Raw genomic sequence first — 27,991 nt, forward strand, 5'->3', positions numbered from 1 at the left:
TAATAATAAATACATTTCCCAACCTTTTTTGTTCATTAAATTCCTGGATTACTAACCTCATTGGAATAGCCCGACGTGGTCTCATGGTCATCCCAATTCTGGTGTCTCCCCTTTGATTTCCCAATTCCACTGTCTATATCCTCCTCATCCTCAGGGATTGACCCCTTGTGTCTCTTCCGCATCCCTTCTCCAGTCTCCGAGTCTTCTGACAGCAGCAAAGACTTGCTCAGCCTGCAACCCAAATGAACCATTGGTGATTGGCTCGGGTACCATCCCATTTCTCAGCCCCCAGAATCAGCCAGCATTAACCACTCTTTAATGTTGGTAGGTGAATCTCCCACAGGAGTCAAAGAGCACTTGGTGGTCCCTAAAAGGAGGAAGTTATTTAAGTTTCCCTAAGGTTGCTTGATATTGAAGCACCCTCAGGATCATTATCATTTTAAATCTCGTCAATTTTAGAGTTGAAACTTACTTCAATCCGCTTGTTTTTCAGATGGGAAAACTGAGGGTCCAGAGAGGTACTTTGTTCAAGAATCAGATCATGAACCCACTTCCTCCGAGTTCAAATCCAGAACTCGTTCAAAGACTGAAACCCTTATCTCCTAGGAGAACATGTTAGAGATTTCGGATTGGGAGTACCCGAGACAAAGGGCTAGGTTTTGTGTGAGGAATTTTAGGAAATTCCATCAGGAAGAATAAGAATGTATAGAATCAGAGAAGAAATTCTCATCCATGTACCATTAATTAATGCTCAGGGACACACACACACACACACACACACACACACACGCACGCACACACACGCACGCACACACATACACAATTTCATCATTCTTTACCACAATGTGCTATGATTGAGAAGTTATTTATAATGTTCAGTAGAATCCAGGGAAAGTGGGAAGGAGAGAGCTAAAAAGTACCTTACACAGGGAAAAAAATAAAATAAAAAGCCATTCCTCTCTGCTCAGTTGCCTGAGTACCCAGAAGAACAAAGTAGAAAGGAGCCCAAAGGAAAGGACCTTTTGTCTGTTTTTAGTCAAAAAGTTGGGGAAAAACTGTTATTCCCTCAAACTCCAATAAAGTCGCTGTAGATGTTGCCAAACTATTTCTCCTTCCTCATTCACTGCTGGTCATTAGCAAGAAATTTTCGCCTCTGTCCAAACAGCTCTGTGGCCTCCAGGGATGCTGTGGTTTGTCAGGAATGTTCCAGTAGGCCCAGTTCTGGAGAGGGGAGGAGGGAGCTGGAGGCCAACTTACTTCTCTATAGATAACCTGAAACCATCCCTCCGCAGCTGTTCTTTGTTTTTTCCATGCACACTACCACAAACCATCCAGGCCACTTCTGCATCTCTCCAATGGAAACTGCGACTGACTCTCAGATTGATCAATAGGCCGCTCACACAGGCCAACAGAGCGAAGGGCAGACCAGCTCCCTCACAGTCCTGCCCCTAGCCGACCTTCCGGCCTCACTGGTCTAGGCCCTCCTTAGTTCCTCGGGGACAGCTAAGAGAATGGCCAGAGAAAAACCTGTTCCTCACAATCTCCCTTCCCCTCATTCACTCCAGGGGAAGCTGCTCACTTCTGGCGCTCGGAGCTAACTAGACCACCATCCTGCAAACCGAGTCAGGTCTGAACAACATCACTCCCCACAGATGGCCGGGCCCTCTCCAGCCAGCGAGAGCGGCCCGGGAACAATGGATCAGGCGTGCAGAAATTAAGCCACAGAGCGGGGAAGGCCGGCCAGCAGGAGATGGAGGGAGCAGACTTGCTAGAAGCCAGGCGCTGGGGCCAATCGGGGAAGGTCGGGCTTGTGAGGAGCAGGAGTGGATCAGGCGCAGGTCCGTGACCCAGGCGGGAGTCGGTCACTGAGAGTCCTGGCGCCGGGACTCCTGGAGAGCAGGAGCCAATTCCCAGCGGCAGAGGAGGTGGGTTTGGACCCTCGCACCATTAAGGTACATTCTCCCGCGGGGTTATTCCTCCCGCTTAGTGCCAAGACGCGTGCTCAAGTGCCGGTCCATCCTCCTACCTGTCGTTCACCTCATTACCAGCCTGGGAATCTTCCCTTCGCTCACTCTCCCTTGCCCAGTCATTCTTCTTTGAAAGAGCACACACACTACCAACGGAGCTGCACTGGCCCGGTGACCCCCGCGGTCACGCCGAGGACCCCATAGCACACAGCGGCCCTGCCCGCGGAGGCGCCGCACCTGCCACCGACACACACTGCCCGTGGGCAGCCACCATCCAGGACACTGACACACGGCAGTCACGCCAGCACGCCAACATCCCCACGAGGCCCCAGGCTCTCCTGGGCCTCCAAGCACATGCTCCTCCCCCTCCACCGGGCGCCACTGACCCCGGCCCAAGATGCCAGTCTTACTTTCCGCTCTTGCTGTCACTCTTCCCTTTTTCCAGAGGAGGAGACAGAGCACTGGATCCATGCTTCCGTTTCCGCGGCCTTCCAGGGCCTCTTCGCGCCAAACTTCTACTTTTCTCTTCACGTTTTTCCCTTTAAAAGAACCACAGCTTCGCTGTTAACCAGGGGAGACACAACACACGCACACTGCGCGCGCGCACACACACCACAGACCCGCACATGCCTACACCACCTACCACTGCCAGACCACTAGAGGAAAACTACCACAACAACCAAGACAAAGATGGCTTCCTAACGACGAGAGTGGCGGGCTCCTGCCCTCGAGCCACACGCGCACGGCCGGCCAGGGAAGCGGCCTCGGACCTGAGAGGGAGAAAGGCCACCGAGGAAAGGCCGAGAAGGCCGGGGAGGGCGGCGGGGGGAGAGGGGGCGGAGCACTTACTCAGAATCTCTGCGTCGCTGCAGCTTCACCAGCTCCCGCTGCTTCTCCTTGTACCGGCGCTGGAGCTCAGCAAGTCTCATCCGGTAGTCTAGTTCCATCGCGTCCATGTTCTCAATGGCAGACTTGATAGAGTACATCTTTGTTTGGAAAGAAAAAGAGAAGGGGGAGACCTTAGAGGTCTTCAAGGTCAAGGGCACCCGGCCCTTTCCTGCCTCCATCCAAGGGGGCTGCTTATGGACAGGCTTCCTGGTTAGAAAACGTACGCTACGGGAATGAGAGATGTGTTTGTTTAATGAAAGACTGCTTGTAAGGGGACCGGGGCTCAATGCAAGGAAACCTAAAATTCTGGCCCCGTGAGGGGTAAGAATGGACCCATACCGGTTCATCCTTTTTCTGCATCCAGCTATACTTCTTATTAGGATTCAGTTCCCGAGGCAGCTTGATGGTCTTCAAAGGGTCCATGAATGGATTGGAGAGCACCTCCATCAACATATGGGTGCTGGCAGCTAGCAAGCTCTCCAGGGTGGGTCGCACAGGACAGCTCTCTGGACCTGGGCCGGGAAAAAAGGCTGAAACTTAGCAAACAAATGTCTTGTGTAAAACCGTTAGTGCGGCAGCCCTTTCTGTAGTGGCAAGGACCAGCAATTAAGTGGATGCCCTCAGTTGCTCAGCTGGAGAATGACTGAATAAGTTGTGGTATATGACTGTTATAAAATATTGTTCTGTAAGAAATGAGCAACAGGAAGGTTTCAGAAAAGCCTGGAGAGACTTACACGAACTGATGCTGAGTGAAATGAGCAGGACCAGGAGATTGTTGTACACGGCAACAGCAAGATAAGTAAAATGCAAGCAAATAAAACAAAAAAGGTGGAAAGACTCAGTTTCCACTCTCTGGGTGCAGATGGCTCTCTCCATCACAAGATCATTGGGGCTAGTCTGTGTCATCTCATTGTTGGAGAGGGCCACGTCCATCAGAATTGATCATCATGTAGTATTGTTGTTGAAGTATACAATGATCTCCTGGTCCTGCTCATTTCACTCAGCATCAGTTCATGTAAGTCTCTCCAAGCCTCTCTGTATTCCTCCTGTTGGTCATTTCTTACAGAACAATAATATTCCATAACATTCATATACCACAATTTACCCAACCATTCTCCAACTGATGGATATCCATTCATCTTCCAGTTTCTGGCCACTACATAAAGGGCTGCCACAAACGTTCTTGCACATACAGGTCCCTTTCCCTTCTTTAAAATCTCTTTGGGATATAAGCCCAGTAGTAACACTGCTGGGTCAAAGGGTATACACAGTTTGATAACCTTTTGAGCACAGTTCCAAATTGTTCTCCAGAATGGGATGAAACCGTTATTATTAATTTTTTTTGCCTGTTTATGTTGCTTACTGATTATGAGTTTGGTCTGTACCTGCGATTTCACTAGTTTAGGGAACTCCTTTTAATATTTTTCGGCAGGAAAGAAGTTATATGATTTGATTAGGATCACACAGCCAGTATATTCCAAAAGCAGGACATATAGCTTGGCACCGAAGCAGGCTTTCTATCCACTATTCCCTATTACATTTCTCATGACTAGTTGGTAGCACTAAAATGTTCATTTGCTCTAGACTCCTAATCTACTGCTCCTTTGCCCAGGGCACACTCCACTTTTCTGGAACTACTCACTGGAATGAGTAAATGAAAAACCCAAAGGTCAAATTACACTGAATTCTCTATTAGGTTCTAGGATGTCATGAAAACCTGTGGGAGGACAAAATTAGGAGAAAGGCAGACCTCACTATCATTGTGGTGGCCTTTTACTTTTTAAGACAGGGCTACTTAAACTATTTCCACTAATGACCCCTTTTCATCTAAAAAATTTTTACATCACCTTGGCATATAGGTATATAAAATAGCCAAATAAATCAAACATTTACTGATTTTAAATCATGATTTCTCAGCCTCCACATTCAGTTATGAGACCCCACATGGGGTTGCAAATCACAGCTTAAGAAGCTGGGTTTTATAACACTTTTAACTTTATTCAAGCATCCTCACTCTGACTACCTCATTTCCATCCTGATACAGTTTCTCTAATATAAAGAGTTACCATGTTACAGATAAAAAACTGAGTCACAGAGTTGGCAACTAACTTGCTTAATAATGTCTACGCAGTATATCAATTGAGGAGAGGGAGAGAATTTGGAATTTTTTAAAATGAATGTCAAAAATTTGTTTTTACATATAACTGGGGAAAAATATTTTTTAAAATTACCTGCCCAAGCAGATTCATGGCAAAAAGAAGCTGAGAAGTGCCCCTGGCTTGGAGAGAAAGCCAGTCACTGGTTAAAGCTCCACTGTTTTTATTGACTAAACTCAGTTCATAGCAGGGCAGTTAGGAAGAAAGGAGTACAGGTACCTCTATCAGGCTGAAAGATGCTATGGGTAGGAATTAGGACTTATGTGACTTGAGAGAGGAAGAGATGATCTTTGTTTAAGATTGTCTGTAGACCCCCCAATGTAGATTTCTTTTTATGCTGACCTAGCAGAGCACTGAAAAAGTCACATTTTACTATGGGCTTTGTGATGTTGTGGACAATACTGGAGAACAGAGAAAAATTCAGGAGCCACTGTGTTTTAAAGGCTCAGGAGATCTGTGTCCTGGTCCCAGTTCTGCCACTAATCAACTATGTGATCCTGAGAAAGTCCCTCTGGGATTGTTCCTTCCTCTGTCAAATTAGAATGGCTTAGAGAGGGGGTTCTTCACTTAGCCACCATGAATTGTTTTTTTTTTTTTTTAGTATTCTAGTATTTTTAGCATTTTATTTTAGCAAATGATAACTATTCATCATCATAATAATCTCTATAATAATTTTATTTAGTTAGTTTTGTGATTTAAGTAATTTTATTAATAACTTTAGTAAATAGTTAGTATTTTAATATTAGTAGCTATTTGATGCCCTAAGAACAATTTAATAATAATTTCAATTAAATTTTAAAAGTAATGATAATTTCATTAGTAATAATTTTAGTAAAAATTTCATGCCTTTTATTACTATTTAATATCCTGATAATTTTATTAATTTAATATTAATTTTAATAATAATTCTGATTTTATTATTTAGTTTAATAATAAAAATTTTATTAGAAATAAGTTTTAGTAAATATTCTGTATTTTAATATTAGTAGTTGTTTGGTGCACCAATAATAGATTCTTAATAATAATAACTTTAAATATTTAATTTTAATTACAATTTAAAGGTAATGATAATTTTATTATCTAATAATTTTAATAATTGTTATTTTAGTAAACATTGTGTATTTTTTATTAGTAGCTGTTCAGTATCCTGATAATTTTATTAATAATAATGTTAATTTTATTATTTAATTTTAATAATGACATTTTATTAATAATAATTATTTTAGTAACTACTATTTTAGTATTAGTAGCTATTCAGTGTCCCAAAAGTCTTTAATGCAGTTTGAAGCTCCAAAAGCCATAAAACTCTACACAAGACTTTTTGGATACCTTGTACTTCTATAAGATTGACTTCTTTTGTAATCCTGTGTATTTTTTTTCTTATGCATTTAAGAACACACCATTCTGATTGCACATGTATGACCTAATTAGATTTATACTATCTTGGAGATGGGGGAGAGGGAAAAAGAGGTATCAAATTTAGAATTCAAAACTTAAAAACAAATGTTAGAAATTGTTTTAACACTTAAGTGGGGAAAATTTTAAAGAAAAGCATCAAATATTTTAAAGAAAAACAGTTAAGGACCCCTGGTTGTAATGTTTGGGCTAGCTTTCTGGAGGAACTTGGGATCAGCCTGAATCCTTGGTCTTAGAGGAGTGAAGGAGAAAGGAGGGCCACATGGCTGGTCAAAGATGGAATGAATCATTTCCAGTCCTTCCCAGCCCTTATATACCTTAGTACAATTGCAGCATCCTGAATATGTGTGAACTAAAGAACTATTACACACCATACTAAGTACTAAGTATATGTGAACTAGAGAACAGGCATCTCATCAATTCCACTGAGTTAACACCTTGTTTCAAGTATACTTCTCCAGAGTTCTGGCTCTCTATACTTGGTCTAGAGAATCTTTATAATTTGATAATTTTGGAGGAAAGGAGTAAAGAAACATAAGGTAATAATGAAGTAAGATTTAGGCATAAAACTGAAAGGACAGTTTCAAAAAAAACCCCAACAAAACAAAATAAGATATTAAAAGATTATAGTTTGGAAGAGACTGACAAGAAATTTGGCCCAGATCTAGGGGAGTGGATGGGGGAAAGGAGGGGAAAATTTGGAACAGAAGGTTTTGCAAGGGTCAGTGCTGAAAAATTACCCATGTATATGCTTTGTAAATAAAAAGCTTTATAAAGAAAGAAAGAAATCTTGCCCAGCCTCCTCATCTCACAACAAGCACATTGAGGGCCAGAAAGATTTAAAAATGACATGGCAAAGTGTCAAAGGAATCCATGGCCAACACGAGTGGGATCCTATTCATGCAACAGAGTCAAAAGCCAGATGCTTTGGCCAGCTTAGTGACCACCCTGGCTTTAAAAAATACCCACCCAAACCATAAGACATCAAACTCTTTCCCAACTCACTCTCAACTTCCTGCTTCCTCTTCTCCAGTTCTAGCTCAGCAATCTCGCTCAGCAGAGTGATCCCCTGTAAGAAGCTCTGCTCTAAGGACAGGCTCTCAGCCACCTCCAGGTTCACCAGGGCCTGGGTGACACCGCCAGTGTTCAGCAAGGGATAGGCCTGAGGGAGCTCTGTGGCAGCCACCAAGGCATTCATGCCAGCCAGTGGGTCATCGGGCTTGATGTCCAGAGTGGGGAGGGGGCAGGGGGCAGCTTCTTCTAGGTATGGGGGGCTGGCTGGCACGGGCCCTGCCTCCTCCGCAGGGAGGCTGTAGAGCTCCTGTCCCCCGGCCCCAGACTCCCTCTCTGGTATTTCCACACTGGATGGAGGTCCGCTGGGCAGAGGAGTGCCCTGCTTTTCATTTGGCTCCTCTGTAAGTTCCCCTCGGGGGAGGTCTTCCACATCTTTATCCAGTTGGCCTTCATAGTCCATGTGAATGGAGCAGGCCTCTGGCCCAGCACTTGGCTCTTCCTGAATCTTAGCTTCAACTTCAGCCGGGCAAGACCCAACCTGGTACTCTGGTGGGCAGCCCTGACTCTCCTCCAGCTCTTGCTCCATTGGGCCTAATGATTCTCCCGGCTGCGACAGATGATTACAGTTGTCCGGGCTCTGGGCTGGCCTAGCTGCTGGGGACAGGGGACTGGGCGGCTCCAAGTTTGGCTCAGGGAGTCCTTCCTGGCCCTCCTCCATTTCTTCCACCTCAGCCTTCACCCTCTCCTCCAAAGGTTCTTCCTCGGGGCTGGCCTGGAGGGTCTCGACTATTTTGGACGGGGGCAAATGAAGGGGCTTATCCTCAGGAGACAATTCCATGTGTTCGGGTCCCTCAGCAGGTAATGGCACATCAGGGGCTAACCCATCGGCATCAGAAGCTGCTGTGGGCTGGAGGAGATATGGGTAATGTCTCCCAAATGAAGTGGGAAGGGACTGGAATGAATATCTTGGAGGAATCTCTGCCAAAGACATAGGGAGACACTCATTAGATACTGTCAAAATCCTTATTTATTTCCTCTCAGTCTTAGTGGGAAAGCTATTCTTGGGCAGGCATTATTTCCCTAGTCTCTAGTATGGTATCTAGCATAGTTCACACCTTCTATAAGTGCTAATCAATACTGAAAAGTAAACAAACTAGGTCCTTACTCACTAATCCATCACTAGAGGATGATAACGTCCTGCATACTTATTTTATATTCTTTCCTCCCTACCCCACCCACCCACCCAAAAAACAACAACAGTGTTCTGGGGCCTAGAACACTGCTGGTGTTTGAATGACTACTTATTAATTCATTTGGAACTTTTACTCAAGCTAAGCCCCTTGTAAAAATCAGTTTTCCTGAAATTAGGTTGTCCCAGTTAGCACATTCTCTGACCAGCTCATGAACTAAAATATACTGATTCTGGCATGAGTTCTCCCTTAACCTAGCTGCTAAACAAACTGCTACCAACTTCAGGCTGTGGAAAATGTAGGGAAGAGAATGAAATGATTTATGGTATTTGATGGGCACTGGGACGGAAGAAAAAGATGGTGGACTGCAGAAGTTTGAGATCATTTTGGCTATAGCCAAACTCCAGCTTCAATGTAGGGGAGCTACTTGTCATGAAGAAGAACTTGGATCACTTTCAAGATTATCATATTAAAGAAAGAAAAAGTTTATGAATCTCTTACCTGGAAACAAGGCTTGAAATGGGCTGGAGGCTTCTTTCTCTAATTCCAAGTCTTTCTTCTCTATGTCTTCTGGAGCTTCCTCTTTGGGAGGGATAGCGGGGGTCGGAGGTGGGGAGGCAGGAGGAGGGCTAGAAGGGTGGGAACTAGGGGTGGCAGGGTAAGAGTAAGCTGGTGGCTTGGGTGTCTCCTCCAATTTCTGGATCACCTTAGCTTTGAGCACTGTCACAGGTGAGGCACGAGGGGATAAGGGCGGTGGGCTCACAGCCTTGCTGTAGGACGTGGAAGTGCTGGGTGAGAGGACGGGGGGCTTTCGGTGGATAAGTCCTGAACCAGAGGAGGGGAGACTCTGTTTACTATTCTCTAGGCTCCGCTTGGAGACCTTCTCTTCCATCTCTGCCCGCTGTTCGTTGACTTTTAATCTTTCCTATCGGAGAAAAAAATACACAAGAGCATTAGCTGTTCTGAGGGGTCCAGAAGTCACTTGTACCTACGGACTGAGCTCACCCTCAGTACTGAAAAGGTAGATCTCAATCTAATGCTACCAAAAGGGTGCCATCTGAGTGGGAGACTATTCTTTCGGTTATACCCCAGAAGTGTTAAAAGTGTACACTGACAGCCCTCAGGTAAAAGCTGGCACACCACCTGGTCAGAGCTGAAGAAGGGCTCTGAGGAGGTCTTGTTGTCTTCCAGCCAAAGCTCAGTCTCTTCTCTGGGACTATGACGTAATTGTTCTGTTAAGGACGTGTAATAAGCACAACTGTTCCATTCAGAACAGACAAGCCCAATTCCCCTCCAAGGAGAAGCTCTCTGCTTAAGCCAATTCTGCTCTTTCAAGAATTGCCTCCAATAATCAGGGGTGAGCTTACTCAGGGCCTGCAGATCACCATTTTCCACATTGATCTAATTCTATATGAATGGGCCATGAGTTGGGCCCATTTAGAATGTTTCATGAGGTCAGGGAGAGAGAATCAGTGTGACAGAGAAAGAGGAATAAGATGGTGGATTTCTTCCTAAGAACATAGTAGCTGCCATACTAGCACTTCTCCCCTGTCCTAAATTTCTTGTTACTGATGGAGGTACCAAGAAATGCTTTGTGGGAAAATATGGTTATCTCACTCACAGTAGTTTCAAAAGGTCATTTTGACCATGAGTTTCTCCACAAAAAAAAAATTTCACTAGCTCTTTTAAAAATAAATTTTAAAAATTTAAAAAGGAATTTTTTTTTAAAAAATAACTTCACCTAAAACTTTTTGGATTACATTTCTATTCTTGACATGTTTAGTCCCCTTGGATGAAGTAATTCTTTCTTGTAGACACCATAAATGCACCTCTCAGACCTTTGCATCTGCTATTTCTGAAATTGGAATCACTTAGAAAGGTGTCCATTAATTTCGGAGGCAGATTCTGGTAAGTGGATACCATGACAAATGGTAGCTCCAGTAGTATGAACTCTTTCTTACCCAAATGTAAACTTAACGGTCCAGAACCCTTTCCCTCTCCCTCCCTGTAGAGTATGGAAGGGAGAAAAAGGACATGAGACTATAAAAAGGCAAGCAATCCATTCTTTGCACATGAACTCCAGAGCAAAAGAAAGCCAAATGAGATATGGCTGGGTTTATAAAGGGAACTATCTTGAACCACTTGAATCGGCCCAAACGAGTGCTCTATCTGTAAATTAAGCCCTCCTCAGCACACATCCACCTTTAAAAAAAAAAAAAAAAAGTCTCTTTAAATAAAGCATTTAACTGAAGAAAGCATTGGTGGAAAGAAGGGAAAGAGAGACACCAGAATCTTATCTATAAAATGTCAAGAGAGGGGTTAGAGACCTCAGCCTCTTAGGAAAAAGAATAAAACCTCCGAGTCTTCTCCTGTGACTAGTATGCCCCCACAAGGGACACAAGTGTTTCATAAAATCAGCCTTCAAAGTCTGAACTGGACTGTGTCTGATTTATGAATGGCCCCAGGGGATCCTGTCAAGGAATTGTTCTCTGAGAGGCAGCAGCAGCTGAGCCCTGGGGGCTAAGTTTTATTCAGACAGGGTTATCTCTGGCACAGGCTTGCCCCACTACCCCCAACAGGGTTTGGGTCCAAGGCAGGAAATGTCCACGTGAAGTCCTCACCACCAGCTGGGCACTCCTCTGCAGCTCCATGGCGTGCGCAGCTTGCTGCTGCAAGATGTACAGCTCGTGTTGCCGTAGCAACTGCTGGTGAGACAGCAGCTGGAGCTGATGAGCATGTTGGAGGGAGCTTCGGGTTGGGGGGTACATCGCAGGCCACAGAGGGGGTGCTCGCTCCATCAACTCAGCTGAAAAAAACATAAACATGCACAAATGGAGAGCCAAGTCAGACTCGGTTGAACCACAAATCTCACTGTCTAGCAGACCATCAAGAACGGGAAATCAGTCCATAGCTTTCTTTATGGATTCCCGGAGGCCTGGGTTTAAGATAAAGCTAAGTTAAGATATAGTTGATGTCTCCACATTGTTTCCAACCCCAAAGGGCTAAAGTCCCCACCCTTCATTTTTTTCTCCATCCCTGACATGATCACAGTGAAAATTATATTCATTTATTTGACCCCACAGGGAAATGAGAGATTTCTCATATGTGAATTTTTTTTGGAAGGTGGGGGGTGGGGAAGATTAAACAATCTCTCCTGAAGTCTCATAGTATTTTTGCAACTCATATGAACATATTATACTTAAGATGATACTCATCTCGCCTACTTTCATAAACTGAATCAAATTCAATTTAATGTAACAAAAACTGAATCGGGAGACCTCCTATGTGTCCACTTGGACAAAGGGTGAACAGAAAAGAAAATGGAAAGAGAAAGAGACAAGAACAATGGGAAAATCAAGAAAAGCTGGGCATAAGTGAATGCAAAACAGCTGAATCTTGAAGGAAGCTAGGGCTTCTAAGAGACAGATGCAAGGTATGGGAGAGAGAACCAGTGCAAAGGTCATCAGGAGAAGGAAGGAACAGGCAGAGGGTCAGTTTGGCCAAAATATTGTTATGAAAGTGAGTAATTTAAAATAAGTCAGCAAAGGCAAGTGGGAGCATAGGAAAGGGTTTAAATGGCAGGTCAAGGGTTCTGGTGAGTATCTCCAGACAGCCATTTGATGATGTAGACTACAGCTGAGAAGAGATTAGGATAGGTTATCTAGATTTGATTAAGTTAATTATCTTGGTATTTCTCTCAGAACTTACAGAGAACTCTATAATAGTGGATGCTGAGTAAATCTTTACTGAGTGAAGAAACAAATGAATGAAGAAATTTGGGAGCCAAACTCAGGCTCCACTGCAGGAATCTGTTTAACTCGGGTGCCTGGCAACAGCTACCTCTGCTTCTTTTGCATGCTCTCTGTTCTGGTTTTATCCCAAATTGTCTCACACTGCAGTAAACTCAAATATTATATTTAATTTCAATGCCATCTCAAATCCTTTTGGAAAAATGAAGATAATAATGTAGTCCCAAATAAATAGGTCGTAAACTTCCCTGCCCTCATAAACAGTATATTGAATTAAGTAACTTTGCCTTGCCCTGATGACTCAGGGATAACATTATGAATATTCAATATTATACTTGCAGTGATACAATGAAACCCTCAGAGTCAACTGAAGTCTGTAGGGCTATTTGCCCCTAAAATAAATGAACCCAGGAAGCGTCTTAGAATCTGACTTTTCCCTTCCTGTCTCTGCCAAAACTACCTCCTCTTACTCCTTTCACTCCAATTTGCTATTTTTACTTATATTGGACTAGAGTAAACAAGCTTGTTAGAATTGTGAATAAAATAAAATTAAAAGGCTTGGAGTAAGGACCTGGGAAGCTCTCCTAAAAGTGCAATCTGTAACTTGAACATATGGACTTTGCAATATTTACTTGGTCTGTTTCAAAGGGGTGTTTTGAAGGGATAAGGAGAGGAGAAAGGTTGGCTTATTTTTACCTTCTAGGCTATATTTTAATAACTGAGGCTACCTGATAAATAAACCAAGAAGTTTATGCAGATTAAAGCTCAAAAAAAGCCCACTAAAAGTCTAGTAAGGTCATTATAGAAATTAAGATCAGATTCGTCTAATCTATAAAAACATGACTTATGAAAAAAAATTTTAAAGAAGGAATACAGGTATAACTTTGAAAGAAAATATTTCTAGAAACCTATCAGATAAACAGGAGATTTCTGTCTTGACCTTATTACAGCATACTTGGCTAATGCACATTTATTGTTATAATGTGTTAAGATTGGATTAAACTAGATTCTGCCAAACCCTGGTAGTATACAAGAAATAAAGAGGGGAATCCATTAGAAAATGTTGATATTAGCTGTAATATTTTGATATAAGTATGTATCACAATGGTCTAAATGTCATACTTTCCCCCTTTCTCCCCAAATCTGACTAAAGTTGCTCTCTTAGAATGGGAGTGACAAAGAAAGAGGAAAACAGCAGAAGCAGTGATGATTAAAATTGAAATGTTGTCTCTCCTTTAGCAAGTAAGCTCCTTGAGGGGAGGGGCTATTTTATCTTTGTCTTTGCATCCCCAATACAACTGGCACCGAGTAAGTGCTAAATAAATGCTTGTAGGTTGGTTAATTGAAAAAGAAAAGACCTATCTAGTTATTTATTTGTTTATTTTAGGCTTATGATTGCCAGACAATGTGATCTTCACAACAATCCTGATGAGCAGTTGATATTATTATCCCCATTTTACAAGTATTGAACCTGAGCCCTGACCAAAGTCACTCAGCTAATAAGTATCTGAGGCTAGATTGGAATTCGAGTTTTCCCAACTCTGGGTTTGGTGGTTCATGGCTTATTATCCTGTGGGATTTTTGTTCTTCCATAGAACCTCTACTCAGCATGATGGAAGCCTTCCTCTAGATACCAAAGGAGCATTGTGGCTGTCCATCTGTTATCCCTTGTTTGTAACACATAAAAGGCCTCCCTGATTTTCTGATCATACATTTCCCTAGTGTGTTGCTTACAGCAAAAATAATTCTGCTTTTGTAACCGTAAGACTTAAAATTCAAATGCAGGTTGTTATTGAATAATCTTGGGCAAGCCATTTGCTCTCTGTGGGCCTCAGTTTCCATATCTGTAAAATTTTATTAAATGACCTCTAAGGCTCCTTCTAGTTCTAAATTGATGATCCTATAACCATTCCACATGCTATTTTTGAGTATACAATACTATTGGATAACCTGTGGTTTCTCCATAGCCTTCTGAGTGACCCCAACTTTGATTCCTTGGATAATACAGAATTCCATTATTCATAAGCATATATATATAAAGCCATGTCAGGGAACTCATTATTTCCATCAATCAGAACTTAGCTATATCTGCAGGGGATCACCATTTAAAGGAATCCTTTTTCCATGTGGACCCAACTTAAAATACCCTCCATAGAAACAGAATTCACCTTTGGCCCACATATTTCTTATTCCAAAAGACCATTTATCTTAAAAAGATAGGTCTTGGCCTTAATCCCAAAGGAGAGTTATGAGAAAACATGTTTCCATTTTCTTTACACAGGTGGCAGACCTATAGGTATAGGGAACCATATGTAATGTCAGAGTAACTGATGTGTTGGTTTTGCTAAACTCTTTGTTTTTCTTTATTATTTGTCATAAAGGAAGGCTCTCAGAGAGGAAAAGAAAAGGAGGGATACATCAGAAAATGCATGTGATATAAAAACAAAAGCTATCAATAAAAATTGATTTAAAAACCAGATCCAATTGTCTAAATGCAGCCTATTATGTTTCCTTCCTTCTATTCAATTTTGGGCTCAATTCATCATACATCTGAAGTCTACATTCCAAAATTATGTATCATTATGAGAATGGTCTACACTTGCATCAAAAGTATATGAAAATGGGAAAAGGCAGACATTGGTAAAAATCCTTTATAGCTGAGCACATCTTTACAGTCAAAGAACTGACTGGAAAGCCAAGAATACAAGATCACGTTACATTTAGCATCCTGATTACACCTTCCGCCTCTTCCCCCACCTTAGTAGAACAAAAACCAATCTTTAAAAATACTCTATTATTAGTTCAGAAAGATTTCTTGATAAATGGAACCAATGACTCTCTGGATGATTAAAATCAAATGAGGGATAAAATAAGAAATATGTATGCCAAAGGTGAATTCTATTTCTATGGAGGATATTTTGAGTTGGGTCCAAATGGAAAAAGGACTCCTTTAAATGGTGATCACCTCCAGATATAGCTAAGTTTTGATTAATAGAAATAATGAGCCCCCTGACATAGCTTCATATAACCAAATTCATACTGTTCAATGTAATAAACATGTAAGATATGATCATTAGCTTCAAACCAATAGAAATATTCAGTGTGAATTTTTTTTAAAAAAAAGGAACCAATTTGGCAGCATTCGTTTGGCAGCAACCCGCACCTATTAATTAGTATTCCTCTTTGTCTGATACCGTGCTGATTGTATCATGCCCCTAATACAGATATTCCTCAATAAAATCCAAGATTACTCCAAATATATTGTCCAAACAATCCATAAGGGAACAACAAAATGGATGAAAAATATCTATTTCTCAATTTGTGCCAAGGAATTAAATGGCCATGCCTTTAAGTTAATATTAGTCGCCGAAAGTTTTAACTGAATTGTAATTATGAAACTTTCACAGATTTTTTTTTGATAATTATTTTTCAGTACATACTTATGTTTTTTTTTTTTCTTTTAAAAAGATCTCATTCAAGGGGTGGTATCTCTATCGTAAGATGGCTTTACCTAATTTCACTAGCATTATCAAAAATATTTATAGACAATCTGAATATTAAAGCATACAATCATTTATACTGTTTTTAAAAATTCCATAAAATCCTTCTATCAATCCATTAAGCAACAAATGTTTAATAAGTACCACTATATGATACTATATGACCAAGAACAGTATTAGAAACTGTGGATAAGAATATATAAAGAAAAACAATCCTTATTTCAATTTCATTCTGTCCCTTGACTCTCTGTGGACCAGTAGTAATGAATTCCATCAAAACATTTCAAACTCCAGAGTGCCCCAAATTAGTGTGGGGAAACATGATCTAATTGTAATCCCATAAATATGTATAAGATCGTTTGTCTCAGACCATAGTCACATCTTTCTTTATTTTCTCACATCATTTAGTTTTGTCAGTGTTTTTCCCATGGGTATTGTTATAGTTACTATATGTGGTTTTCCTAGTTATGCTCACTTCACTTTTGCATGGATTCACATGAGTCTTCCCATGTTTCTTTGAATTCTTCATATTTATTCTTTTCTTATGCCACAAAAATATCCCATTATATCCACTGCAAACCATTTTTCATTCCCCAATTGATGGGCACCCACTTTGTTTCCAGTTTTTTACCACCACACAAAATTAGCTATATGGATCCTTTCTGCCTCGGACATCTTTGGAATGCATGCCCCCAGTGGAACATTTTATTCTCCCTCTTTTTTTCCCCACACAATGCTTTTGTTTTCCAGAATGAGTGGATCAATTTGTTGCTCTAATTTTAATCTACTTTGATTTTATAACTGCAACACCTTCTTTGAAAGAGTAAAGACAGGGTCTTATTATCCCCATCTGACAGATGAGGAAACTGAAAAAGATTCAGGAACTTGCTCATGAATATACAGCCATTCACGAGTGATAAAGCTTTGTCTAGAATGCAGATATCTAGTCTCTTGGTGCTTTTCCTCTAACCACACTATCTTCTCTGAAGCTCTGATTCAGACTGGATGCCTAACTCTGCCAGAGAGACACCATTCAAAGTAGCCAAAAAACAGTGGCTGAATCCCTCCAGCTAAGCCCAGCTAAGCTTGTATCCAAAGTCCACTGTGGAAGTTATCTGAGGCTGAGACGGATACACCGTGTAAGAAAGACATGGTTTGCAAAGGCCTGAGATAGGTAAAAAATGCAACCTGTCTCTACCATGGATCCCCACGGGCTTGGCCATTTACCAGGAGCTTACTTACCGAAATGAGGCAAGTGTTCACTGGGGATCACTACCAGTTGTCCTGACTGAGGGTCCCTGGCAAACTGATAAGCAGAAGAAGGAATAGATCCCCCCATACCAGGGGGGAAAGCTGGAGTCATGCCCTGGTGCAAGGAAGGGTGGCCTAAGCCTAGGAGAAAAAACATAAAAGATTCACATCAGTTTATATCATTGCTAAGATACTCCCCATCATGCACTAAAACTAGCTCAGATGCTCCCTAACCATGAGATCCCCATCCAAGAGACTCAGTAGGAGAAAGGGTAATGATTAGACTTCACACTGGCATTCAAAGGCCTTGCCTTTAAACAGGAAATGCCGCCCTCCTTGATTAAGGAACCATTATAAGGTACACAGAAGAACCAGTCACAGGCTGGGTGGGTACCCAAAGCCCTATCTTTATATTTACTTGAACGTCTTTTCATAAGCTTTTGGTTCTCTGCCTGATGGAAGGGAGCAGGGAGGCAAATAATCCCCAAAGTACTTCTTCTCAAAGTACATTCAGAGAAGCCATATCAGCAGTTTCAGACGCACAAGTTAATATACTCAAACATGCACATGCCCTCTGGTGCCCAGCCCCAATACCCTCCCTTTGTGCTCCTGACACTGGGAAATCTAGGATACATAAGTGGTGGAGAAGATGAAGCCATGGTTAATCCAAAATAAATAACTCATTCTCAGGCAATTAAGAGCTGACTCTAGGTACTAAATATTTGCCACCCCTTTAATTTTTTTATTGGCCAAATCCTTCGCCAAAGTCAGTCAAATGTGTAACTTTATTTTCCTACTTGCTTGAACCAAATCATTACTCACACTTGGCAAATGAGTGAATGCTTCTCTGCCAGGCAAGCTCAAGAGCTACCAGCACCCTACTGAATTAATCTTACCCAGAGATAGCCTGCCCACATATTCACTAGAATTCAGGTCTCCTAACTCAGCACTCACCATAGGGATGGCCTGCTAACCACATGGAGGGGCTACCAGTCCGGGGTAGCCATGGGTGTGCAGCCAGGTGGGAAGCTGGGTCAGCAGACCAACGCCCAGAACCAGCCAGGGCTGGGCCTCCTGTCACCATGAGGTTGGGATTCAGGCCGTTTGTGGCACAACTAGCAGGATGGATCCGGGCCAAGTCAGCTAATTCCTTGCTTTCTCTGAAGGTAAGAGAAGGAAGATAAAGGGGAATGGAGGAGTTAGCATAATACTCAGAGATCGGTGTTTGTACATGTGTTGTCTATTTATTTACTTATATTTATATATTCAAGGAAACTTTTGCTTTTAGCTCTAGATGAAGTCAGTATCTTATTGAAATGTCTGATCTCTTTCTCAGGTATTATCAGTCAGCAATAAAGAGACTCTAGAAGTCAAGTTGGAGGAAGAATGGCAGTAATGGTTGACTGGTATAGCAGGCAAAAGGTAGAAAACAGTTATAGTTACTATATATAGTTATTCTTCTTAGAAGAAGATAATTCTGAAACTTCTTGAGGAGCATATATGGCCAAAGGATTGGGCCCCTTGGGTACATGCACTGCCTTAATCCAACACTATATATAATATACATGTATACATACAAAAATGTATCATGCAAGCCCATTACCTATCCCTAGTGAGGGAGAAAGAAAGGGAATAGCAAATGAGATATATGTAAAAAGTGTGTGTATACTGAGATATATAGATTTTACACTTTAATATACTTTTTCACTACATATACTATCTATATATAAAGTATATAATGTACACATATATATAAATGACATTGTATATAAAGAACTCTTTGCAAACCTTAAAGTCTGGAGCATTCTCTTTCCTCCCCTTCTTTAAAAGAATCCTTTACTTTCTTCAAATCTTATCTCTACTTTCCATACCAAATCTTTCCTGATCCCCCAGATGCAAGTGTCTTCCTTCTCCAAACTAACTTATGTTCATTTTGTATTTATTCTAAATATACTTATATGCAAGATGTCTCTCCCAACCAAATGTAAGTTTTTTTGAGAGCAAAGATCCTTTTATTTTGTCTTTGAATCCCTAATAACTAGCAAAATGTCTAACATATAATAGGTATTTAATAAATGCTTGCTGACTAAATGAATATATAGATGTCAGTCAATGTTGTTGACAGATAATGACACTGAGATACAGAAAAGTTAAGTGATATATTCAAGGTCACAATATGGTAAGACAGGACTGGAGTCTCTGTCTCCAGATTTCCCAGACCAAAGTCTGTTTTTATGTTAAGATAAACAACTTATAGCTGTCATCAATGTCACTAAATGTATGCTGAGCACCTAAATATATACAAAACCCTATAAAAGGTGGTCAGTATATCAAGAACCTATGATTTTGTTAGAGTGGAGGAACTTGTCTACGGAAGCAAATAAGTCTTAGAGGGTTGCCTTTGAGGGATGCTCAAGGAGATGTGCCCACAGTTACAAGGCTAATTATAAGTATCAAACAAAGGTAGTCTGCTCATGTCTTCCCAAAATCTAAGCCTAGGACCATCTCTACACTTTGCCATCCTATTCCTTAGAGGATTTTAAAGAAGACAAAAAACCATAGTCTCTATAATCTGGGAGCCATGGCTAAGTTGGGTAGAGAAAAAAAGATAACCAATAGCAATATAATAACATGGAAAACACCAAAAAGTAGCATAGACAATGCAATAGAGCTCTCAGGAAGGAAAAATCATTGTGATTGGGGGTGGTCAAAGAAAGCTTCATCAGAGATGATGTGGGAATTACGCTGGTTTTGAGGGACATGGGTCTGAAGAAAGGAAACAGGGGAATGCATGAGCAAAGAGAGAAAGAGGAATAAGGTATGTTCCAGAGACAGCAAGCAGATAAATTTAATTGGAGCATGGGATTGTAATAGGTGGGAATAAGACTGATGAGGTAAATTGGGGTCAGATTGTGGGATGTCTTCGATGCAAGACTAAGGAATCTAAAAATCTGCCCTATGTGTAATCCTGAGGTTATGTACTAAGACAATTAATCTCATAATAGTAGATTGTATGAAGTAAAGATAAGCAGAGCGTAAAATTATAGGTAAAAAAGAGCTATGAAACTAATGCAAAAATTCAGATAGGGAGAGGCTGCTTTGAAAAAGACAGGATAAGTTCCAATGCTCTTGTGATGAAGAAAGCCATCTGCACCCAGAGAGAGGACTGCAGAAACTGAGTGTGGACCATAGGATTGCATCTTCACTGGAATTGTTGTGTTGTTTGCCTGCATTTTGTTTTCTTTCTCTTTTTTTTTTCCTTTTTTATCTGATTTTTCATGTGTAGCATGATAAATGTGGAAATATGTACAGAAGAATTGCACATATTTAGCATATATTGGAATACTTGCCATCTAGGGGAAGGGATGGAGGGAAGGAAGGAAAAAAAAATTTGGAACACAGGTTTTAGAAAAATGAATGTTGAAAACTATCTATGCATATGTTTTGAAAATAAAAAGCTTTATATTAAAAAAAAGAAAGAAAAAGACAAGAACAGATAGAAGAAGCATTATGGAAGGATTGAGGAAAAAAATTTTTTTTGATAGATTTTGCTAATTTTTTTAAACTTTTTTCCAAATAGTATTTCATTTTTCCAAATAGATGTAAAGATAATTTTCAATATTTATTTTGGATTGATAAAATTTAGAAACTGCCAGATGGGGGAAAACAAGGAATCTAATATCAAAGAATTGATCCTAATGGTTCAGGAAATTATATTTATGATGTCTTTGCAAGAAAGAGAGGAAAACAAAAGGGAGAACTGAGGATAATTGCGGGCTGAATGGGATAGGAGAAGAATCTGAGAGGAGGAAAGGACTAAAGAATGGGAATTGGGAGATAGAATAATATGCAAGGACAGGCAATGATAAGGTCTCTTTGAAATAGGCCAAGTTGGCGTTGGCAATGGGACATCCCCAAAGAAATGTCCAACAAACTCTTCAAAAGAAGAGTTACATGGAGATGTCAGAGAGTCTTCCATATACCACTGATAAGCCCGAACTGGGGAATCAAAGAAAGAAGAGAGACCCAGAGAAAGACATTTAGGGAATGGAGAGCATAGTCTTGGGGAGTTCTGACATTTAGAAGGAAAGAGACATAAAGTGAAGGAGAAAAGCTACAGAGGGGTTATTATTCAAGGAGTCAGAAAAGGAGTACCTGGAACTAGGACAGTATCTGCTGTGCCCGTCGACAGTTTGGTACAGTGGCTAGAGAGCAAGTTGCAAAGCCAGAAAGACTGGATTTCAAACTCCTATATCTGACACATACTAGCTGGAGAAGTCCAGTAACCTCTCCGCGTCCCAGGCATTTCTCTAAGGCCCTTGAGATGAAGAAGGCTAATCAAAAGTAAGGAAAGAAAAAAAGGGAAAGCTCTCTGTATTGCAGGTTTGCCCTGCAAGGCCCTAAACAAAAACTAATCTCAAACTAACCTTGGCCTTTTACCAAAAGAAAAAAAAAAAAAAAAAAAAAAAGACAATATGGCAAGACATTCTGCAGATTCTAGTTATTCTTTCCCCTTTATCTACACATACCCACTTATTCCCCCGCTCCTGCTTCCCAAAGCTTCTAGGCCCCATGATGTTAATCCTTTACTTCAGATCTCAAGGAATTAATTAGCTCCTTCCCTAAAAGCAGCCTGCCAAGAGTGGCAGCCTCAGAGCACAGCTTGGAGTTTGGACACTCTGGCCCCAGACAAATAGACATTAAGAGATGGGAAACAAATGGGAGTCATGGAGATGGGGAAGGGCTCACAGCAAGTAAGGGGGCTCATTCTTCCAGTGTGGAGGCTCACCTGAGCAGCTTCTCTTGGTCCCGCTCCAAGCGTCCTCCCCCCAGGAGGCGTTCTTCCCTGTGACGGCCTCGGTCATCTCCGCAGTCCTCGTCTGAGCGACTGTGTCCTAAACAAGAAGATCAAATCGGTCAGTGAGAGCAGTCTGAGGAAGAACAAAAACTGCAGAGGCCAAAGGTCCTCCACCTTGCTCTATCCCCCTGGACTCAATCCTTCCCTTATCTCTCCTCTCCCTCTGCTAATCTTCACCTTGGTTGTATGTGGGACCAGCCTGCCAGAGTTTCTATTAAACAGTTTTAATCTATCAGATTTCGCAAGACCAGGGTGGGAGCAATGTTTGGTTCCCTGGCCACGGTTGGGAAGTACCAGCTCTCACACAAGTATTTGGCCAAATTCCGAGATGTCACTGGCACACTGATACTGCCAAGCAAGATAAGAGTTGAATTCTCCAACAGCATGTCAAAAAAGGGGTGGGGTAAATGGAATTAGAACTGGAAAGAGACCGTTAGGTCATCTGGCCTAATTCCAATTTTGCAGATGAGAATACGAAGATGAACTCATGTTTTAAGGCTCCAAATTCAGAGATCTTCCCACTCTATCACTTCTGTTTCAAAGGAAGAACAGATCAGAAGTTAGATTGTCTTGGACAGAAAATGCCATCTGCATCCAGAAAAAGAGCTATAGAGATTGAATGTAATTCAACACACGCTATGTTCACTTCTTTTTTATGTGTTTTTTTTTCTCCTATTTTTTTTTCCCTTTTGTTCTGATTTTTCTCTCCAAACATGATTCATAAAGCAATGTAGGAAGGCAGGAAGGCAGGCAGGAAGGCAGGCAGGAAGGAAGGAAGGAAGGAAGGAAGGAAGGAAGGAAGGAAGGAAGGAAGGAAGGAAGGAAGGAAGGAGGGAAGGAAGGAAGGAAGGAGGGAAGGAAGGAGGGAAGGAAGGAAGGAAGGAAAAGGAAAGAAGGAAGGCAGGAAGGAAGGTAGGAAGGAAGGAAGGAAGGAAGGAAGGAAGGAAGGAAGGAAGGAAGGAAGGAAGGAAAAGGAAGGAAGGAAGGAAGGCAGGCAGGAAGGAAGGCAAGAAGGAAGGAAGGAAGGAAGGAAGGAAGGAAGGAAGGAAGGAAGGAAGGAAGGAAGGAAGGAAGGAAGGAAGGAAGGAAGGAAGGAAGGAAAAGGAAAGAAGGAAGGCAGGAAGGCAGGCAGGAAGGAAGGAAGGAAGGAAGGAAGGAAGGAAGGAAGGAAGGAAGGAAGGAAGGAAGGAAGGAAAGGTTAGGTTATCCCAGAGAGCAACTAGACATTTGAACTGCAGTCTTTGATGAAATTAGTACTTTTCTAGGTGTAGGATCCAGGAAGTCACCTCTGGGAACTCAGCCTTAGTGAGCTAGTGTCATAAGTAGGGTTTTCCTAGATCCAGCTTGCAAAAAAAAATCCCATTTTTAAAAAAGCCACAAATTTGTTTTTTAGAAATATTAGTAACTATATTCCAATATAATTATAATCACGCACATATAAAATTCATTTAAAAGCATCACATTCTGAGAAAGCGTCCATAGGCTTCGCCAGACTGCCAAAGGGGTCTACGACATAATAAAGGTTAAGAACCCCTATTCCAGTCCAATCTGGGCATTAGACTGAAGTTGCCATGTGCAGTAGCAATCACTTCTTATACTATGTACTAGTACTCCCAAAACAACTCTCTCTAAGTAGTTACATAAGCTCTTCTCCCAGTACCTGTCTCACAGGGGAAGAGATTGAGTTTGGGAGAAGAAAAGCAGCTTTTCTGTCCTTAACAGGGGGAACCCAGGAGCTTATTCTTTCCTCCCCTCCGCAAGATACGTTTCATCAGCACAGGTAGGTGTAAGACCAGACAGGATGCATCCCCCTACTTTGTAGATCCAGCCCTGGATCACAGTTTTGGGAGCCCAGACCCCCTGCTTTTCCCCTTACCTTGCCTCTATCCCCCAACTTCCCTCCCTTCCCTGTTCCAGATCCTTAATCCGTTCAGGTGTTATTATAAAGTACGCACAGCCCAGCAGAGCCAGAATAAATAGTGTCACAACTGTAACAAGCAGGAAAGGAAACATGGATACAACTTATCTACGAACAATCCAAGACACATCAGCTAACAACAAAGATGGTTTTCTTAAAAGGAGAAATATGTTAATTGTCTTGAGGCTCCATATGTTTTAATTTACGTGTGGTTAATTACTTTTTCTCATGGTCTATTTCCCCAGGAATGCCAGAAAGGAGGCTGGGCTGCTGAGTACAAAAACACAGTAGCTGCTGGCACAGAGACGGGGCTTCCACGCACTCCGTTCTAGCCCTGGTCTTGGCTGCGCTGGCGTGCCAAGTGGGCTCAAGCCTGGGCAGACAGGGGTGTCCCTGCGGTTCCACAGCCATCTGGAAGCCTCCTCTGACACCTCTCCAACTCGCCCTGCCCGCTCTGCTTCGGGCCTCTGGCTCCTGCCCTCTCAGTCTCAAGGAGGATAGAAGACGTCTCTTTTTATTAAATGTACCTAGTCCGGATTAGGGGAAAGATAAGAAGGCACCAGAAGTTACTCTAGCCAACTGACAAACGGCACAAAAGTTTTGCTCAGTCCCATTCCTCTCTGGGGGGAAACTGGGGCACCTCCAGCTAAAGCTCTGCTGGGATAACCCAGGGGGCAGAGGTGCCTTAAAGACCTCACTAAGGCCAGTCACCTCAGACTCCCCAGAGTCTGCTCAGTCAGTCTCAGTGGGAGCAGAGGTGCTTTGCAATGAATGTGGAACTGGAAAGCCAGGAGACCCCAAATTTGTTCCTGTTTGTGTCTCCCATTGGGATCTTTAAAAAGGAGATCATTATACATGGCAACAATAAGACTACATGACAATCAATTCTGATGGACGTGGCTCTCTTCAATAATGAGAAGACTCAAACCAGTTCCATTTATACAGTGATGAAGAGAGCCATCCACACCCAGAGAGAGAACCATGGGAACAGAGTATGGAACACAATATAGCATTCTCGTTCTGTTATTATTTGCTTGCATTTTGTTTTCCTTCTCAGTTTTTCTTTTTCTTCCTTCTTGATCTGATTTTTCTTGTGCAACAAGATAACTGTATAAATATGTATATATATATTGGATCTAACATGTATTTCAACATAATTTAACATGTATTGGACTACCTGCCAACTAGAGAAGGAGATGGGGATAAGAAGGAGAAAATTTGAAACAAAAGGTTATGCAAGGGTCAATGCTGAAAAATTATCCACGCATGTGCTTCATAAATAAAAAGCTTTTTTAAAAAAAAGTTACTGCTCAGCTCAGTCTGTCTACTTGTCAAACGGGGAGACCAAAATGTGCCCCTGTCTGTCTCCCAGGAATAAGCCCTGGCTGGGCTGTCAGTCTGTAAAGGGCCTTCTCCTTTTGGAGGAAAGTGCTAGAGATGTCATGTCATAACATTTCAGGGGTTTTGCACAGACTTTGGAAATCAAACTGATCTTAATCAAAGAAGAATACTGTGCTTCTGCTTTGTTTCTTCCCTCTTGTGCCTAAGGGGCCCCAAAAAGTTCACATTTCAGAAGAAACTTGAGAGAACATATAGTTTAATGCCTTCATTTTTACAAATCAGGAAAGAAATGATTTATCCAAAATCATACAAGTCAATAAATAATGGAGTTTAGATTTGAACTCTAACTCCAAATCCTATGCCCTTTTCCCATAGTACCATAAGTGGTTTTCAGTAGTTCACAGGCTTCTCTAACAAAGACAGTACTTTTCACCAAATCAAATCAGAGAATTCTCTCAGAAAGAGGGAATGAGGGTGGAGGGAAGCTTGTAGAAACTAACCTTGGAATATACAATCTATGGCCTTCACATTGTTTGATTTCATCAAATCCACAGCAATTATTTCTAAAAATACAGACTTCTGAATGACAGGAGCACTTCTAACTTTTCTCTAACAGCATTTTTCGTGCATACAGTCATCATCATGAGCGATACAAATGTGTTGATAGCAGAGTGGGTGGCAGCAGAGTGTTTGCACTGGCATAGCAACCAGAATTTAATTATTATAGTCTTGGGCTTGGCCCTAGATGGCAGCTCTCTACTTATAAACATGATCTCTTTGGGTAGGTCAACGGCCTGTAGTAGAATGAGGAGAAAAAAACTCCCTACCTCTAATCTAATTTATCTACCTTATCTGAAAACAGCAAGTACTGTGGAAAGAGCAGTGTATTTGTCTTGGAAAGAGAATCTCCTGGGATTGAATCCCAAGAGTGTGTAACCTTGAACTAGTTCCTTTGCTTTAAAGACCCCAATTTCCTCATCTAGAAAATGATGGAGATTGGGCAAGATGACCCCTAAATTTTCTTGAAACATTATGGTCCTTGATCCATTCCCAGCATCCTTTTTTTTTTCCTTCCCCTCAAGAAGGACACACTTTACTCTCACAGAATCATACATTGTTAAGATCTAGAAATGACCATATAGAAAACACATCTAGTCTGACGTCTCCCTGTTTTAAAGATGGGAAAATTTGTGGTCTCACTGCCAGGTACTACTAATAGAGCCACGATTGATACCTGGTCAATAGCTCTCACCTTTAGTGTTCTTTCCAGCACACCATGATAATTAATAAGAAATGTAACCTTTTTAAAAGATAACTAATCATCCTACTCCTACTTGTAACCATTTCAAGCTAGCAAGCATATTAAATACCTACCTATACAGATAATATACTGCCATTTGAATCTCCCAGAGAAGGTGATTCTACAACCTCCCCGAGAATTTAACTCCTTCCAGTCCATCTATTTTTTTATATTTCGATATAAACACAATCCGGTAGGACTATTGAGGCATAGAAAACAGCAACATCAAAACAACAACACTGAGGCCCAAAGTCAAATTATTGGATACTGGATGAAATGTGCTGTTCTTCCCTTAATGAGATGGATATTATTGGTCATGCAGTAGAAGGAACATTGAGTTTGGGAATCAGGGAAACAGAATTCAAATCCTCACTGACTCTTACTATTTGTGACAAGTGGTACAATTTCTCAACCTCAGTTTTTTTATCCGTTAAAAAAAAAAAAAGAGTTAAAACTAAACAAAAAGTTTAAAGTTTAAAGGTTCCTTCTAAATCAAGATTTATGATCCTATAAGGAACAACACATTCTAAAAGCTATTCTTTCATGATCAAAGCAGGAATTTGAAAATGGATTACTTGGAGTTTGGGCTACAGTGAGGAGCCATAGAACAAAGTGTCCCTTGGTGGGAAATTAAGTGGCCCCATGGAAACTCAACTCATAATGAGTTAGCCTCATTAACACCAAACTCAGATTAACAGAATTAACGGGACCAGACAACTGGCCAAATAGGGACAGGCCCAGAAATGTGGTGTCTTGGGGTAGTTGTGGCAGGCAGTTTGCCAGGATGAGACAGGCATGGCTACGGATTGGGAGCTGTAAGGTCTAGCCCTAGCCTAGTCTAGAGAGGTTAATCATTGTATTTCTTCAGGCCTCTCTCTCCTCATCTAAAAACTAAGAGAAATTAACAGAGTGATTATAAAACTCAAGAAAATTCTGAAAAACAGAAAATGTCCCCCATAATATATGGTGGTATTATTCTGAGGGTTCTGATGCCCAGAGCCTTTTATCTCTCAGCTTCTGCTTCCTCTCTGCCAAACCACCCACAGAGGGCTGAATGCCAATACCAATGGCTCAGTGGGGATGGGGAGGGGAAGGCAGCAGGTAGGCCTGACAGCTCCCTGACACCTCATCTGAGTGATAAAAATGGTCTTCCGGGCTAATTCCCCCAAAGAAAAGACCTCCTATAGAATAAATGTCCAGGCTTGCTAAATCCCTAACCGTTCAGAAAAATAAAAATAAAAGGTATGTGTGTACACGTCTGGGAGGGGGAGGGGGGAGTAGATAACTTAAGCATCCATCAAATTAATTGGCAAGCAAAGAGATTATATATTCAATATGAATCTTCTGAGTATTTTAAGTCTGACTAATCTCTGCATTTTTAATGCTTACTAACTTCACCAGTAAAAACACACCTCTTGCTCCAAGGTAGGCTTTTATTCTTGT

General features: G+C 41.5%; 1 protein-coding gene across 1 annotated transcript in view; it reads right to left on the reverse strand.

Annotated features, from left to right (window-relative positions):
• The window catches only part of TNRC18 (trinucleotide repeat containing 18), a 154,862-nt gene that overhangs the window by 45,208 nt on the left and 81,663 nt on the right, over positions 1–27,991 (reverse strand). The window contains 10 exon segments of the mRNA XM_074281226.1: positions 57–231; positions 2,378–2,506; positions 2,817–2,953; positions 3,195–3,367; positions 7,433–8,419; positions 9,133–9,556; positions 11,253–11,437; positions 17,123–17,272; positions 18,086–18,291; positions 21,921–22,026. Coding sequence (XP_074137327.1) covers positions 57–231; positions 2,378–2,506; positions 2,817–2,953; positions 3,195–3,367; positions 7,433–8,419; positions 9,133–9,556; positions 11,253–11,437; positions 17,123–17,272; positions 18,086–18,291; positions 21,921–22,026 — 2,672 coding nt within the window.

Source organism: Sminthopsis crassicaudata, chromosome 1 (assembly GCF_048593235.1).
Source record: "Sminthopsis crassicaudata isolate SCR6 chromosome 1, ASM4859323v1, whole genome shotgun sequence".
Lineage (NCBI taxonomy): Eukaryota > Metazoa > Chordata > Mammalia > Dasyuromorphia > Dasyuridae > Sminthopsis > Sminthopsis crassicaudata.